The sequence below is a fragment of the Loxodonta africana genome, chromosome 2 (assembly GCF_030014295.1).
Source record: "Loxodonta africana isolate mLoxAfr1 chromosome 2, mLoxAfr1.hap2, whole genome shotgun sequence".
Lineage (NCBI taxonomy): Eukaryota > Metazoa > Chordata > Mammalia > Proboscidea > Elephantidae > Loxodonta > Loxodonta africana.
In genome coordinates this window covers 172,048,190-172,063,454 of record NC_087343.1, presented here as the reverse complement: position 1 = coordinate 172,063,454, position 15,265 = coordinate 172,048,190, and the positions used below count along the sequence as shown (strand labels likewise).

The following is a 15,265-nucleotide window of genomic DNA, read 5'->3' as shown; positions in this document are numbered from 1 at the left end:
GGAAATCACCGATTTTGTATAGATTATTACCTTAATGTCATACTGCTCCCCAACCTCCATACGCTCAGAGTGAATTGTCACTTGATATACATTTACATATACTTGCACACAGGCTTCTCACTATTAAGCTTACCAGACAAAACACACTCTAGAAGCCATATTCGTATAATACTACAGTTATCAAAGTTTGAGTTCATAATCTCCAACCCGTCATCCCTAAAATGTTTCCAGGTTCTAAAAATTAAAATCATGCCAGACTAGGTAAAATTACAAAAAAAAGCCCCAAGTAGTGGGCTAGGGAAACACATGAGTTCCAGCGAAGTTCTAGTGGGAAAGTAATAGATTCTGTCTGGATTTTGGGGGTCTATCACGTAACCACCTTGCTAGCCAGAAACTGGGAGTCTTATGTACCATCTTCCCTATCCCTCACCCCTACATTCCATCAGTTATTGAAACCAACCAAAAAACCCACTGCCATTGAGTCGATTCCAACTCATAGCGACCCTATCGGACAGAGTAGAACTGCCCCATAGAGTTTCCAAGGAGCAACTGGTGGATTCGAACTGCTGACCTCTTGGTTAGCTGCCGTAACACTTAACCTAAGTCCTTTTAATTCCTTCTTTTAACGTTTGCTTCAATCTTTATTTTCCAGGCAATTGCCTTAACTTCAGTGTTGTCCTATTTAATGTTAAAATACAGAAGCTTTTCTACTTTACAGGTTTTTGAAGAACATCACAGAATGTGCAGATGAACGAATGGCAACTGTGGTTACTTGGGCTTCATACTTAAAGGACCAAGGGCACCATTTAGAGCTCTAGCCTGTGAAACAATGTTCTAGCCTCTACCTACCCCATTCTATCGCATCTTCCTCTTAAGCAAGCTCTGCAAACTCTAAGTCTGATCACTTCTCCTTCCCCTGCTTATTAAAGCTCTTCTCTGAATTCCACTTGCCTACGAAGAAAGTAAGCCCAAATTCAAAAAGTATTTACTGAGTCTGATTGAGAAACAGAAGCTAATGTGCTTCAATATTCTAGAATACACAGAACCCCATGAAAATCAAACATCATAGTCTTCCAAACTGGGGAAACTTGAACAGTTTTTTCCTCTCAAAACAGAAATACATAAAATTAAGGTAATTTTTATTAGTCAGTTGACAAACCACTGGCCAAATTGTCAAAAGGAAAGCAGGAGAAGAAGCAAATAATCCAAATAAGAAATGAGATGGGTGACATTACAACAGACCCAACTGAAATAAAATGGATCATAAGAGAATACTACGAAAAATTGTACTCTAACAAATTTGAAAACCTAGAGGAAATGGACTGATTTCTAGAAACACATTACATACCTAAACTAATACAAACTGAGGTAGAAAAACTGAACAGACCCATAACTAAAGAAGAAATTGAAGGGGTCATAAAAAAAAAAAAAACCTCCAAACAAAAAAAAAATCCCTGGCCTGGACAACTTCACTGGAGAATTGTACCAAACACTCAGAGAGGAGCTCATATCAATTCTACTCAAAGTATTTCAGAGCAAAGAAAAGGAAGGAATACTCCTGAATTCATTCTATAAGGTCACCATAACCCTGATACCAAAGCCAAGCAAAGACACTGCAAAAAAAGAAAATTACAGACCAATATCCCTCATGAATACAGATGCAAAAATTCTCAACAAAACAACTATTATTAAAAAGTGAGCCATCCTGCTGCCTGCAACAGTATCTCTAAGCTTGGTTTATAGAGTTCTACTTAAGTCGAGCACCCGCAATGACTAGTCACCTACCAGGAACAATGAACGAAGAACACAGAGAAAAGATGCATCCCTTGCCCTTCTCAAAGTTCACTATGTCTGGGAAATCCATGTTAAAATTATTACCTAGAGTGATAAGAATAATAATCAATATATAAATGGCACTATAGGAGAATTGAGGAAGGATTTCATCAGGCAGAATAGCCAGAGCAAAGCAGCCCAGGCAGAAGGAACTGCCTGAATATGAGCATGGAAGTCTGACTATGCATACAGTGTCAGAGAAAAAAAATGGACTTCATAACTCAGAAAATGCAAAACTCCACTATCGTATTTGGGATTTTCACATGAAAATCTCACTGTTGACTGTGTTATGGTCATATACCTGTATCAAATAGGACTTATTTTTATTGCCAACCTAATAACTTATTTTTGACACCAAAGCAAGAAAGAAACATATTCTCAGAGTAGCAGATTACTCTTTGTTATCCCCGTCTTTCGTAATACGTTCAACTATTGCTATTGGTAGGATAGGCTGGGAACCTCCAGGAAAAAATAACCTCAGAGCAACTCCAGAAGTCAATTGCCAGGGTTGTCTTTGCATCTGAACTTTAAGGTATAAAAATGTCCAGTCTCTGTAGCGACCTTGAAGCACCAATAGCAAGAAATTCTTCACAGAAGTATAAACACCAGTTCTTATACAACGTGTAAAATGTAAACCAAGCAATAGCAAAGAGAATTGCTCTCTTGAAAATTGAGGAAGCTCTCAGTTAACTATAGGGATGGCTACCAGGTATAAACAGACAGTTAAAATTCTTAGATAATCCCCACAGTCTCATTTTACACAAATGTTTCAAACCCCTACCTCACAAAACCTTTCCCAGTCATTACTAAAATTTAGACAAACTTCATGTTTTGAATTGATCCTATATTTCTTCCTGCATGATTGACTCAAAGTGCTGCTAAGCTGTAGAATACCAAAGTGTAGTTATCAACGTGGAGGGAAAACAGACCAGAGGTCCCAAAGTGGGAAATGCCTCTAAATTGGATTGCCAGGTGCTGAAGAACTGAGATTAGATAGAAGGCGATCCCCACATTTAATCAGAACAGAGAGGCTTTTTAACCGAAATGCCAGGTTGAATCCTACTCCCATCACTTTTTGACATTCCTTCCTCATGCCCCCTTTCCCCAGAGCTCACAACGAGAGCTGAAGACTCCTCTGTGTTGTTACTTACAATTGTGAAGTTCATGACTTTGAGAATCCAGATGGTCATGGCCAAGTTCACCAGTATTAAAATCATCAGGAGTAGAACAAAGAAGTACAGGCATCTCTTCCGCCAGCCGTAAATCCCCACTTTGTATACCTGTGGCCCCTCGGAGCCGGACATGGTGCTCCGGTGGTGTGTGTACTGTTCCTGAGGCATCTGAAATAAACGAGGCGAGAGAGAGAAGCACTCACATTAAACTGCTGAGAGAAAAAGAAAAAATCAACTGATGAAGAGATATGGCTGGCTGCTGTCTGTACGTTTCCACCCTCCTGATAACTCAAAAATCTGTTTCCTCTGGACAAAAGTGGTTCCGATGGAGGCTTGCTTTAGCCCTCTCATTTTATGCAGCCATCGCTCATGATAGATATTGATGCATCCACATACACACATATAAATGGGAGGACGGGGACTCCCAGGAAGCCATTTTCCAAACGATTCTCAGAATTCCAACATCCTTGGGAGAGAGACACTCAACAAAACCTATCAAAGGCCTGAGGGTGAAATTTGGAGTTGGTCTGGGGAAAGAAATTAACCCCAGCCAGAAGCTCATTTGGAGGGGTAGGGTAATACAGTTCATACAAGTTATTGAGGAGGTTAAAAACAAAATCTCTAATTCAGTCATCCTGTATTTTCAGACAGGTAGTGCCAAAAAGAAACAGTTTCGACTTTCTATTTCAGAGTTAAAAGGGTCCCTGGTGGACACATGGCTTGAGCCTCAATTGACTCAGAATCTTCAACAGGAGAGGGCCTGTGCTTAAATGACTCCCTTGTCAGAGACCTTACTACCCTAAGGTAGCCCTTGTGAGTGTTAGAATATTCTAAATACTATCAATCGTCTCATTTGTTTAAGAAACTTAAAGGAGAGTCCAAGTCAAGTGAGAAGTGAGCATGCGTTCCAGAAGCTTACAAGTTAACGGGAGGGATGGCCTAGCTAAACGCTGATTACAGGAGAGTGACGTAAGTTAGAAAAATATTTTTCAATCTTAATATACCCATCCCCTTTAAAATACGAAAACTTTTCCAAGGCCCCAATGTTGACGCAAAGTATTTTTATACTGGCATTACCAATTAGGTACCAATACAAACCTAGGCAAACTGATCATTTCTACAAAATTCTAAAACCAAAACAAATTTTAAACTTAACTAAAAGCGAAGCTACAAGGCTCATATCATCCAAAATGGAATATACAGAATGCTACAAAAGATGACGATTTGCTAAAACTAAACTGCAAGAAGATGGTTTCAAGTACTTTGGTATAGGGTCATCTGAACGCACACTCTGCCACATCATGTGACAACATGGTCTGCTACTGCTTTTCCTTATTTAGACTACTGCACAACCTTAATTTTAGGATTTTTATTTCATTTGGCCTTCATGTAAACATACTGAATTCTGTACAAATAAGGCCTGCCTTATTTTCTTCTTCATTGTTGTTAGGTGCTGTTGAGTCGATTCCTGACTCATAGTGGCCCCATGCACAATGGGATCAGACCATGGTGATCCATAAGGTTTTCACTGGCTGATTTCTCAGAAGATCGCCAGGTCTTTCTTCCTGGTTTGGCTTAGTTTAGAAGCTCCACTAAAACCTCTTCAGTGTCAGAGCACATGCAAATCTCCACTGACAGATAGGTGGTGATTGTGTATGAGGGGCAATGGCTAGGAATCAAACTCGGGTCTTCTGCGTGGAAGGCGAGAATTCTACCACCAAACCAATACTCCCCATTTTCTTCTTAGTCAATAACAATTAAAGTAGTAATATGTAGTACCAAAGTAACCAAAATGACAAGCCTAAATTTGGGCCCCAAAGTCACTGTCTTATTTATCTAATGCTGTTATAACAGAAATACTACAAGTGGTTGGCTTCAACAGACAGAAATTTATTTTCTTCCAGTTTAGGAAGCTAGAAGTCTAAATATAGAGTGCTGGTTCTAGCAGATGGCTTTCTCTCTCTGTCAGTTCTGGAGGAAGGCCTTTGTCTCTTCAGCTTCTACTTCCTGGTTCCTCAGAGATCTCCATGTGCCATGGTATCTGTCTTACCCCATCTCTCTTCTGTTCACTTATTTAATCTCTTTTATACCTCAAAAGGGATTGACTCAAGATACACCCTATACTGATCTTGCCTCATTAGCACAACAAAGACAATCCATTCCCAAACAGGATCATAACCACAGGCACAGAGGTTACAATTCACAACAAGTATTTTGGGGGACATAATTCAATCCATAACAATCATATTCTTGGTTATTAGGTCATCTTCCAAATGGTTCAGAATATACTTATTTTATAGCTTTTAGATAATCATCAAAATACACACATAAAAGCTAAAAATCCCCTAGAGAACTCGTTGTTGTTATGAATCAGTTGGATTATATCTGGAAAACAGAGTGAATTCTTTCTTATGCTCATCTACAATGTTCCACAAAGGTCTGCACTGCACGGTGCCTGGCTCATCCTGAACACTACCCTAGCACCAAAATCAGTACCTAATATGGTTGTGTGCTTGCTTAAATATGTGTGTGTGGAGTCAATGAGTAAAAAGGAAAAAAAAAAAAAAGCATAAATGATGGAGGAATGAACGATTTCCCATCCACTACTAGCTCTGTTGCTGTCTGGAGACGTTAAGAAAGCCCAAGCCAAATCCCATGAGAAAATCCTTATTTAGATCCTTTCAAATTTCCACTTCAAGCTCCAAAAGCATTTGGTTCCCAGTCAAGCAGTGACCTTTGTGCTTATTATTACTCAGCTCTTTACATTTCTTCTGTAGATAAAGAATGTGTTCTAAGATTTGTCACTCATTGGCCATCTTATATACCAAAATCCATTAGAAGGGAAGTGACTTTTTTACAGGCCTAGAGAAAATTCAGCCTTTATTTTCCATTAAACCCTATTTTGTGATTTTAAAGAAGTGGTCACAGAATTTTAGAATTCATTCTTCAAAGTCCTTTGATTCTAATCAACTGAATTTATGAATGAGCTGATCTAGGACTAAAGAAGTCAATACACTTGCCGATGGCTAGAGGGTTTGTGGTAGGATAAGGAGAAGTACTCTAGTCTTCTGACTCTTTTAGGAACAGTGAATGGTAAGAAACTGCACAAATGAGTGTATAAAAGCTAGTGATAGGTCCACCATATCAATTGCCTTTTCTCTTACAATTGTTCTAACCAATGGGATCTTCATTACATGTTCAATAAATATTTATAAGACAGTAGGGAAATTGATATCACACTTGTAATTTTTTTCATACACCTTGTTAGAATTTGACAAAATATAGTAATTACCTAGACTAGGGTTCCTCAATCAGAATCACCTGGGGAACTTACAAAGTCATCAAAGAGGGCAGGAACCAGGCATCTTCATTTTGAAAAGCTTCCCATCTGGGAATCCTAATGTGCAGTCAGGGTTATATACCACTGGTCTGGAAGAATGTTACTCAACTCTGAGTCAGAACCCAAGAGAAACTTTAAACAAATACAAATTTGGACTTCCATTCCAAAGAATGGAATTAGAATCTGGGTCTCTGGGTAATATATTGTCAAAATATACCCCAAGTGATTCCAAACATTTGGGACAAATTATCTAAAAGAATGGCTTTCTTTTTTTTTCCATAGTATAACCATACCCATTGCCATCCAGTCAATTCTGACTCACAGCAAACCTATAAGACAGAGTAGAGCTGCCCTCTAGGGTTTCCAAGGCTGTAATCTTTCCGGGAGCAGATGTCTCATTTTCCTCCCACAGAGCAGCTAGTGGGTTTGAACGGCCAATCTTCCCATTAGCAGCAGACTGGTTAACCACTGAGCTATCAGAGCTCCTTCAGTATAACTGTATTAAAATAAAAGTCTTGAAAGAAACTCTAGCACACAAAACAGGAAGGGAAAAAAAAAAAAAAGCAGAACTCTGGTTAAGCAGGAAGGAAGGCTGGACCACCCCTGAGGAACCTCTGCCGAAACCGTGGGCTCCTCAGAACTGCTGAGTTTATCTAACACCCTTATTGTATAACTGAAGAGCCTGAGGCCAGGAAAGGGAATAAACTCCCTTCAAATCACACAGTGAATTAGAAGCCTAGTGGGATTAGAACTCAGACCCTCTGTTACACTGTTTCGTGGTCATATCTGTATTTCACGAGGCCCTTGGATTTCCATTAACCCCCCGCCCACTTTAATTTGTTCCATGAATCAAATGCTCCAGTCTCCCACGCTGTAATAAAAGTGAAATAAGAAATAGGGAGTGGAGTGAGCAATTTTGTACAAACGATTGCAACAGGAGGCCTTTACTAGCCAAACATAAGGTAAGTGCATACATATGTTATCAATAATCCTGCATTGGAGGAAATATTTTAGATATGCTATAATTTTCCAAGTCAAAAGTTAGAACACGTTGAAATGATAAAAACATAAGAGTAGAGGCAATGCCTAATCTGTGATTCTTCTTGCTCCTTCCCAAAAGAAATTTACTGTCAAGGGGATGTTGTTGAAGCTGCAGGGTCTTCACTTGCACAGGCCCCTCCAACGCCCTGGAAGAAGTCCTGGGAATGTATGCATGAGGTAGGATGTTTTTGTCAAGTTGAAACAAGATGTGTTAACTGAAAGTAGCTAAAAGACTGTCTTTTACTACTCTGACTTCCTTTCAGGTCGAGTGGCTTTGGAGGATTTACGTGTATTTTTGAAGGCTAGCTAAAAAGGACCTTAAGTTGAGTGTTCACATAGTTTGAGTATAAATTGGGATACATGTATGTGGTTTGCAGCCACTTTCATGTTTGTTGTCAGTTGCTGTCAAGTAGGTTCTGACTTACGGTGACCTTATGTACCACAGAAAAAAATGTCATCTAGTCCTGCCCTATCTTCATGATCCTCGTATGCTCAAGTCTATTGTTATGTACACTGTATTTTGAACGCCTTCCAACCTAGAGGGCTCATCTTGCAGTACTATAGCGGACAATATTCTTTTGGAAAATCCATCGTAATTTCACTGGCTAATTTTCAGAAGTAGGTTGCCAGGCCTTTCTTCCTAAGTCTGCTTAGCATGGAAGATCTGCTGAAACTTGTTCATCGTGGGTGATCCTACCAGTGTTTGAAATAATCAATGGCATAGCTTCCAGTATCACAGCAATACTCAAGCAACCTCAGTACAACAAACTGACAGACAGGCGGTGGTACGTTCATGTAGATGTACTCTATTGCTAGCTCTCCTGGTGGAGAAATGACTTCCAGGAATACTCTTTCCACCCATGGTGCCATCTCACCAAGAGTGGTGACACAAATGTACAAAGCCAAAGGTCACACTCAACGTGGACAGTCTTGGCCAACTCCAGAAATAAGTGCGGAGGGTAGGAACTAACAACTAGTCTACGAACATTTTTTTCCCCTATCATCGTTATGTGTAAAATTTCAAGTGTAAGTAGGATTCAATTCTCATTGACACCTAGTCAAAACAGAAATTCTCTCCTGTCAAGAATATACTCAGTTCAGCATATAAATTATAAATGCTCCATGTATCTTTTATTTTTTATAGAATCACAGAAAATAGAATTAATCAGAATCCTTGCCTTTGTAGGGCATGTACACCATGTATGTCTACATGTAAAGTTACATGCTTTGTGCATCTAACCATCAATAATCAAAACTAAGTTCCTTCAAAATTGCCATAGGAAAAACAGTGATATTTCTAATGTCTACACAGAAAGTGACAGTATAAAATATCTGTCATATGAATAGGCCATAGAAGAGCATGCAACGGAAGAGAATATAATGTAGAAAAAAGTATGTCAGACAATTAATTGTTTACAAGGCTAATTTTTCTAGGTTTTGTGATGTCACATTCTTAAAATTAATAATTTGTTTAATTTATCTTCTCATTTTAAATAAACATGTTTTTAACTTAAGTTTATATTCCTTTTTTTTTTTTTTTTCTTAAAACAGCCCTCCTGGTTCTTTGTTTCAGACCTCACAACACCTGGATCCTCCTCTGACCCTTTCCTTAAAGGACCCTAGGCATACACCAAGACCTCCATGGTACAACACCACCACAGATATTACTGCCAAGCTGAACTCGGTGGACAGTACAATCATCTATGTTGCACAGGGGTGGTTTGTAGACTAGAATGCATAAAAACCATTCTGGAAACCTGAGTAAAATACAAATCCCTAAACCAGCCAAAAATCTGTTGCCATCAAGTCGATTCCGACTCATAGTGACCCTATAAGACAAAGTAGAACTGCCCTATAGAGTTTCCAAGGAGCACCTGCTGACCTTTTGGTTAGCAGCCACAGCTCTTAACCACTAAGCCACTAGGGTTCTCTAAGCCTCAGACCAAGAGATTCTAACTCAGTCAGTCAGGGTGCATCCTAGGAATCTGTATTTTCAACAAGTACCAAAAATGATTCTGAAATTAGTGGCACAGAGGTTGTATTTCAAACACACTAACTTAGACCCAACATAGGCATGTACCCCAGGCCCTTCTTTGCCTCTACTTGCATTATTTCCCTCACCTGGATCACCCATCTTTCATCCATCTCTCTAAATATATACTTTTCCATCCTTCATATTTTGGCTTCATTCCTTCTCTAGAAATTTCATTTCCATTTCCCTTTCTTCAATAATAAATTTAACGTTATGGTCTTCATAGCCTTCGGTATCTTGGCCTTTAAATGCGCACACGTCTTGCCTGACAGGAAAAAAAAAATCTCAGTTTACTTTTACTGACTTCTCTACTTGTCACCCTATTTTGCTCTTGTTTATGCCCTATGCTTCCAGTTCCAGCCCTAGAAATCTCAGGTTCTCAGTAGTCCACTGAAACGGCCCATTCAAAAGTCACCAGTGATGTTCCTGATCGAAACTTCAAGGTGTTTTTCTTAATGTCCATTTTACTTGGACCCCCTGAAGCTTTCAGCAATATCAACTTCCCCAGCCATGTGGAAATTTTGTCCTTCTTTGGCATTCATGACGTTGGGGGCGGATGGCTCCTTTCCTACTTTTTTGATCACTGTTTGTCTTTCCAAGCTCTCCTTTCGGCTTCTTTCTTCCAAGTTCATGTTACAAAGTTTTTCTCTTTCAGCTCAGAGACAATGTTCAGTGTCATGTTTTCATTTTGTACATCCATGGGTATGAAACTCACCACTTCAAATAAAATTTCCATCTCAAATTGAACTTATTGAAATATCTTTAATCCATCTACTCACTCATCTAATAATTACCGAGCATTGATCAAATGCTATAGACCACAGTAGGTTCTCAAGGCACCACAAGTAACAAGAGTTACCAAGCCCCTGTCTTTATAGTTCACAGTCTGGGTGGTGAGGGACAGCAGACAGTACATGGATAAAAAACCAAATGAATTGTGTTAAATGCCTAGACCTAAATATATCTGGTGATACTCAAAGAGCATCTGAGGATAGGAGGTGCTTTAAACAGAAGGACCAAGAGAGAACTCTTGGAGGATGTTATATTTAAGTGGAAACATGAAGGATAAGAAGATAACATCTAGGCAAAGGCTGGGATAAAAATGTGTCTCAGAAAGAGGGAAGAAGGCAAAAGGCCCCAACGTGCACAAAGTCATTGTAAGTGGCTTACAGTAAGTGAGGTGGACATTGGCATGAGATGAGGTTGGAAAGGTGGCTAGAGTCAGACAATGCTGGGAATTGGAGACCATAATAAGAAGGTTAGATATTATTGAAAATGTAGTGAAAACCACGGCAAAATTTGAAAAAAGAAGTGATAACCTGATTTCTAATTTAGGAAAATGCACAGTAGTGCCTAGATCACAATAGGTGTTGAAGAAATATTTATTGTCTGACGATGTTTGCCAACATTTTTTTCCCCTGCCTCTGTAACAATCATGCCTTCAAAACACTCCCAATAATTGAATAATTCAGCAAAATTATTGTCAACCAGTATAGCATGCCCAATAGGAGTCTTATTTCCATCTCAGGATTACAGACTGCGTGTGAATCTTAAAAAGGAGTCCTTCTATCCAAAAATACCCTTTGCTTGAGAATCATGAGAGTAGTACTTCCTATCAGTCTTCAGGAATTTCTTTGTTGTTGTATAGCATTTTTAAACGGTGGCATATGCCATCTCTCTGAATATATCTTGAGCTGGGCTAAGTATTTAAAAGTTCTTTGAACTCTAGTAACACCTAAGAGATGGTAAATATATAATAGCACGTACTTGTTCAATTAATGACTGAATAGAAATCAAGCAAATACTAATTAGAAAAGCATATCCTTCAGCAACAAGAGCTGTAAGATTGGAAGAATGAAAATTTGCACAACTTGCCTCCCTTTCCAAAAGCACATTCAATTAACCTATACTAAGTGGTGCAATGGTGGCACAGTGGTTAAGAGCTTGGTGGCTAACCAAAAAGTCAGCAGTTCGAATCCACCAGCCACTCCTTGGAAACCCCACGGGGCAGTTCTACTCTGTCCTATAGGGTAGTTATGAGTTGGAACAGACTCAATGACAACAGGTTTGGTTGGTTTTAAGTGGTGCAATGGTTAAACACGCAGCTACTAACCCAAAGGTCAGCAGTTTGAACCCACCAGTAGCTCTGCAGGGAAAATAAAACCTGGTGAGCTTCTGTCACAAAGATTACAGCCTATGAAGCCCTGTGGGACAGTTCTGTTCTGTCACATAGGGTCGCTATGAGTCGGAAATCAACTAATGACACCTAACACCAACAACAAGAGGCTTAAGACCAAAGCTTACTGTACTCCTTCAAGATGTTATTTTCAGTGTTCACCTGTTTATAAACAAATACTGTTGACTTAAGAATAGTCTGTTTCTCATTTACAAAATGCAACAGGATTATGTGTCCCCGAGAATGAGTGAAGTAAAATTTGCAGTTGCTTTTTTTGTCATTAGATAAGGTGGAAGTACCAATAGTCAAGGCAATGTCATAATTTAATAACCACCCATAATCACAGGCTAATTAAATAGTTGCCAAATATAACCAATGAAGAATCTCCAAAGAAGGTCATTCTGGATGAGCACATTACTGATACCCGGTTTTGTAACTGCATGGTCTCATACATTCAAATGTTCATGCCTGCGATCACAACACATTCCAGAATCAAGGCCTGGTACTAATATTTGTAACAATCTCAAGGAGGGGATCTATTTTTGTGACTTGAACTTGCGAGAAACCTCCTCTCAAGCTGTGTGGCCCTGTTTGATTTCCGCAAGTGCAGTCACAACCAACACCAAAGTGACTTTCTGCTGCCCATACTGTTTCTATCGGTCTCCAAAAAGCCGAACATCAGTCATAGGAGCCCTCTACTATACAAATGCCATGTTCACTATGACACTGTCACAAGGATACCCGAGCCAGGCCCATAGCTGTTGCTGCCAATAATTACAGAAGCTGTGTTCCATGTCCAGCTTAAGGTTCAGCTACACTCAGCTTCAAAGGGATGAATTGCCACTTCTTGCAGCCAAGCCTTTGTCGTCCTAACAGAGTAACTGGCCTGACCATGATCAAGCAGTCATCAATTTTATATCCTGTTGATGTTCCTTACTAAATCTGGTAACAAACAGCTATTATGAAGGTAATCTTGTATTGCCCCTCTTCCTCTATATTATCAATAGATATAAGGCCTTAGGACAGAAACACATATACAGTTGGCATATTGAGGTTGAGAATATATTCTAGTTTAATACTATTTGCTAGAAGCTATCGCTTGCCTTCTGATTTCAGTGTTTTTTTGTTTCTTCTTCAGAAAAAAAAAAAAAATGCTTTTCTTGTTTTTTTCTTTTTTTCCTTCAAGTAAGAGAGGTATCTGGAACAAAGTTACGGTATCTGCATTATCAATCTGCTGTGCAAGAGTGCATTATGTTTCCAGAGATGACTTAAGAAAAAAACAAAAAAAAACAGTAAACTTTCTAAACACACATCAATTCCATCAAGTTCCCTGATAATTTTTCTTTTTTGGCCTGTTAAATTTTATGGGCCGGGATCAGTTCTACCAATAAGGTAGAATTTCTTGAGAACAAGGAGACGTTGGCAGGCATCCTACTAATGTTTGCTTGACTTCATAATATTTTGTTCTGTAAAGGAATTTATGGGAGTGCTGATGAGTACAGGTCTCTGTCCTCAATCGTTACAAGCTGTGGAAGAAAGAAACATGGGGAAAATACAGACCTGGAGACCTGGTCTTCAAAGAAATCCCCAATCCCAATCTATTTCTCCGACAGTAAAAAAAAAAAAGAAATTTTTTGACCACCTATTAAGTGTCAGGAACCACACAGTAGGTCCTGGATATTTAAACAGGTCTTCAATTTTTTTTTTTTTTCAGAAGGATGAAAGTAAACATATCCCTGCTCTCATGAAGTTTATTTTAATGGAAGAGAGCGATAATAAGGAACAAAACCTGTAAGACTAGCATTAAGTGACAGAAAAAAAACAAAAAAAACCAAGAGGGTTCCATGATAGAGTATACAAAAGAAGACCATTCTGACAAGGCAACAGGTAAGGTGCGATGTGAAGGTAGAGCAAGCTTTCCAGGCAGAGGGCAGAGCAAGCATTCAGGCCCGGAAAGCATGTGCAAGTGAAGTAGGATGGCCAGCACGGCTGGAACAGAATCAGCTCGGAGAAGAGGAGGGGGAGGAACCAGATCTTACAGGGCCTCGTAGGTTATGGTAAGGAGTAGGGAATAAACACAAGCAGACTAATAACTATATCTTATGAGGAATAAAATATGTACTATAAATGAAATAAAGTAGGTTTAAAAAATGTTACTGAGATAAAGTATACATAACATAAAATTTGCCATTTTAACCATTTTTAGATGTAGATTTCAGTGACACTAATTACACTCACAGTGTTGTGTGATATCATCACTATCCATTTTCAAAAGTTTTTGTTCACCCCAAACAGAAACTTAGTGCCTATTAAGCCCTATCTCCCCATTCTCTCCTCCCTCCAGACTCTGGTAACCACTAATCTACTTTGGTCTCTATGCATTTGCCCATTTTAGATATTTCATGTAAGTGGAATTATACAATATTTGTCCCTTTGTGTCTTATTTCACTCAACATGCAGCAGGTATCTGAATTTCATCTCTCTTTATAGATGAGTAATATTCCACTGTATGTATGTACCACATTTTTTTATCCGTTCATCTGTGGCTGGACACTTGGATTGTTTCTACCTTTTAGCTACCGTGAGTAATGCTTCAATGAACGTTGGTGTACACGTATGAAGTAGGGTTTTTTGATGATGTTGCTGCATATTAAGGGTTTCTAGTAAAAGTCACGTAAATTTAAAAGTGAACCTGAATGTACATAACAGTATATGACTGTAACCAGGAAATAATACAAAAAAAACAAACAAACACTGAACCTGCTGCCATGGAGTCAATTTCAACTCATTGAGACCAAATAGGACAGCAAAACCGCCCCATAGGGTTTCCAAGGAATGACTGTTGAATTCGAACTGCTGACCTTTTGGTTAGCAGCCAAGCTGTTAACCACTGTGCCACCAGGGCTCCAGTAATATAAACAGCAGGCATAAACTGGACTTCCTTCACAGGTTCAGTACAGACTCTAGAGGTTGTGGTGGGATCTGATTCCTTTTGGATTATCTTGGCACACAGTCTTCCATTAACCGCACTCATTTTGTGGTCTCTGATTTAAAACTATCTGCTTTCAAGGGTTATTTTCATCCAGCCATCCGTAGAAGGCATTAGCCTTGGATTGCTAATGTCTGGCACAATTTAGGTAATTATAATGAACTCACTGCTTTTGGTTTTGATATAGCAACCAATATTTTTTTTTTCTTGTAAAGTCAATGAAGAAAAGTAAATGTCTGTTTATGTGAAATAGCCCAAGGATGGCATCTTCTAATTAAACAAGTCCTTAGATTAACTTAAAGTCAAATATTCCATATTTTAGTTTTCTGAGAATTGGAATATATGTTTAACAATTTCTTACTGAAAAAATTAGACAAACACATGTATTCAAAAGAACCAAACAATATACAAAATCAAAAAACCCACTGCCGTCGAGGCGATTCTGACTCATAATATATAGTAAGAAAATCTCTTCTCTCATTTTCTGCCTTCCTCCCCTGAGGGAACGTCTCTCTAATCCTTATATAAATGTTCAATACATATACAGGCTTTATTCAATATATATGGTCAATGGTTTAGATTTTTCTTTTTTTTTTCACCCACAGGAGTATATTTTACACACTGTCCTAAATCTAACTTTGTGTCCACTTAATAGCATAGCTTAGAGATTCTATCGTAAAAA

At 38.8% G+C, this 15,265-nt stretch overlaps 1 protein-coding gene across 1 annotated transcript in view; it reads right to left on the bottom strand.

Annotated features, from left to right (window-relative positions):
• Positions 1 to 15,265, bottom strand: part of SGCD (sarcoglycan delta) — a 500,195-nt gene that overhangs the window by 466,549 nt on the left and 18,381 nt on the right. Inside the window, exon 2 of the mRNA XM_003404624.4 lies at positions 2,985 to 3,173. Within this exon, the coding sequence (XP_003404672.1) occupies positions 2,985 to 3,173 (189 nt within the window). The remainder of the gene's footprint in view (positions 1 to 2,984; positions 3,174 to 15,265) is intronic.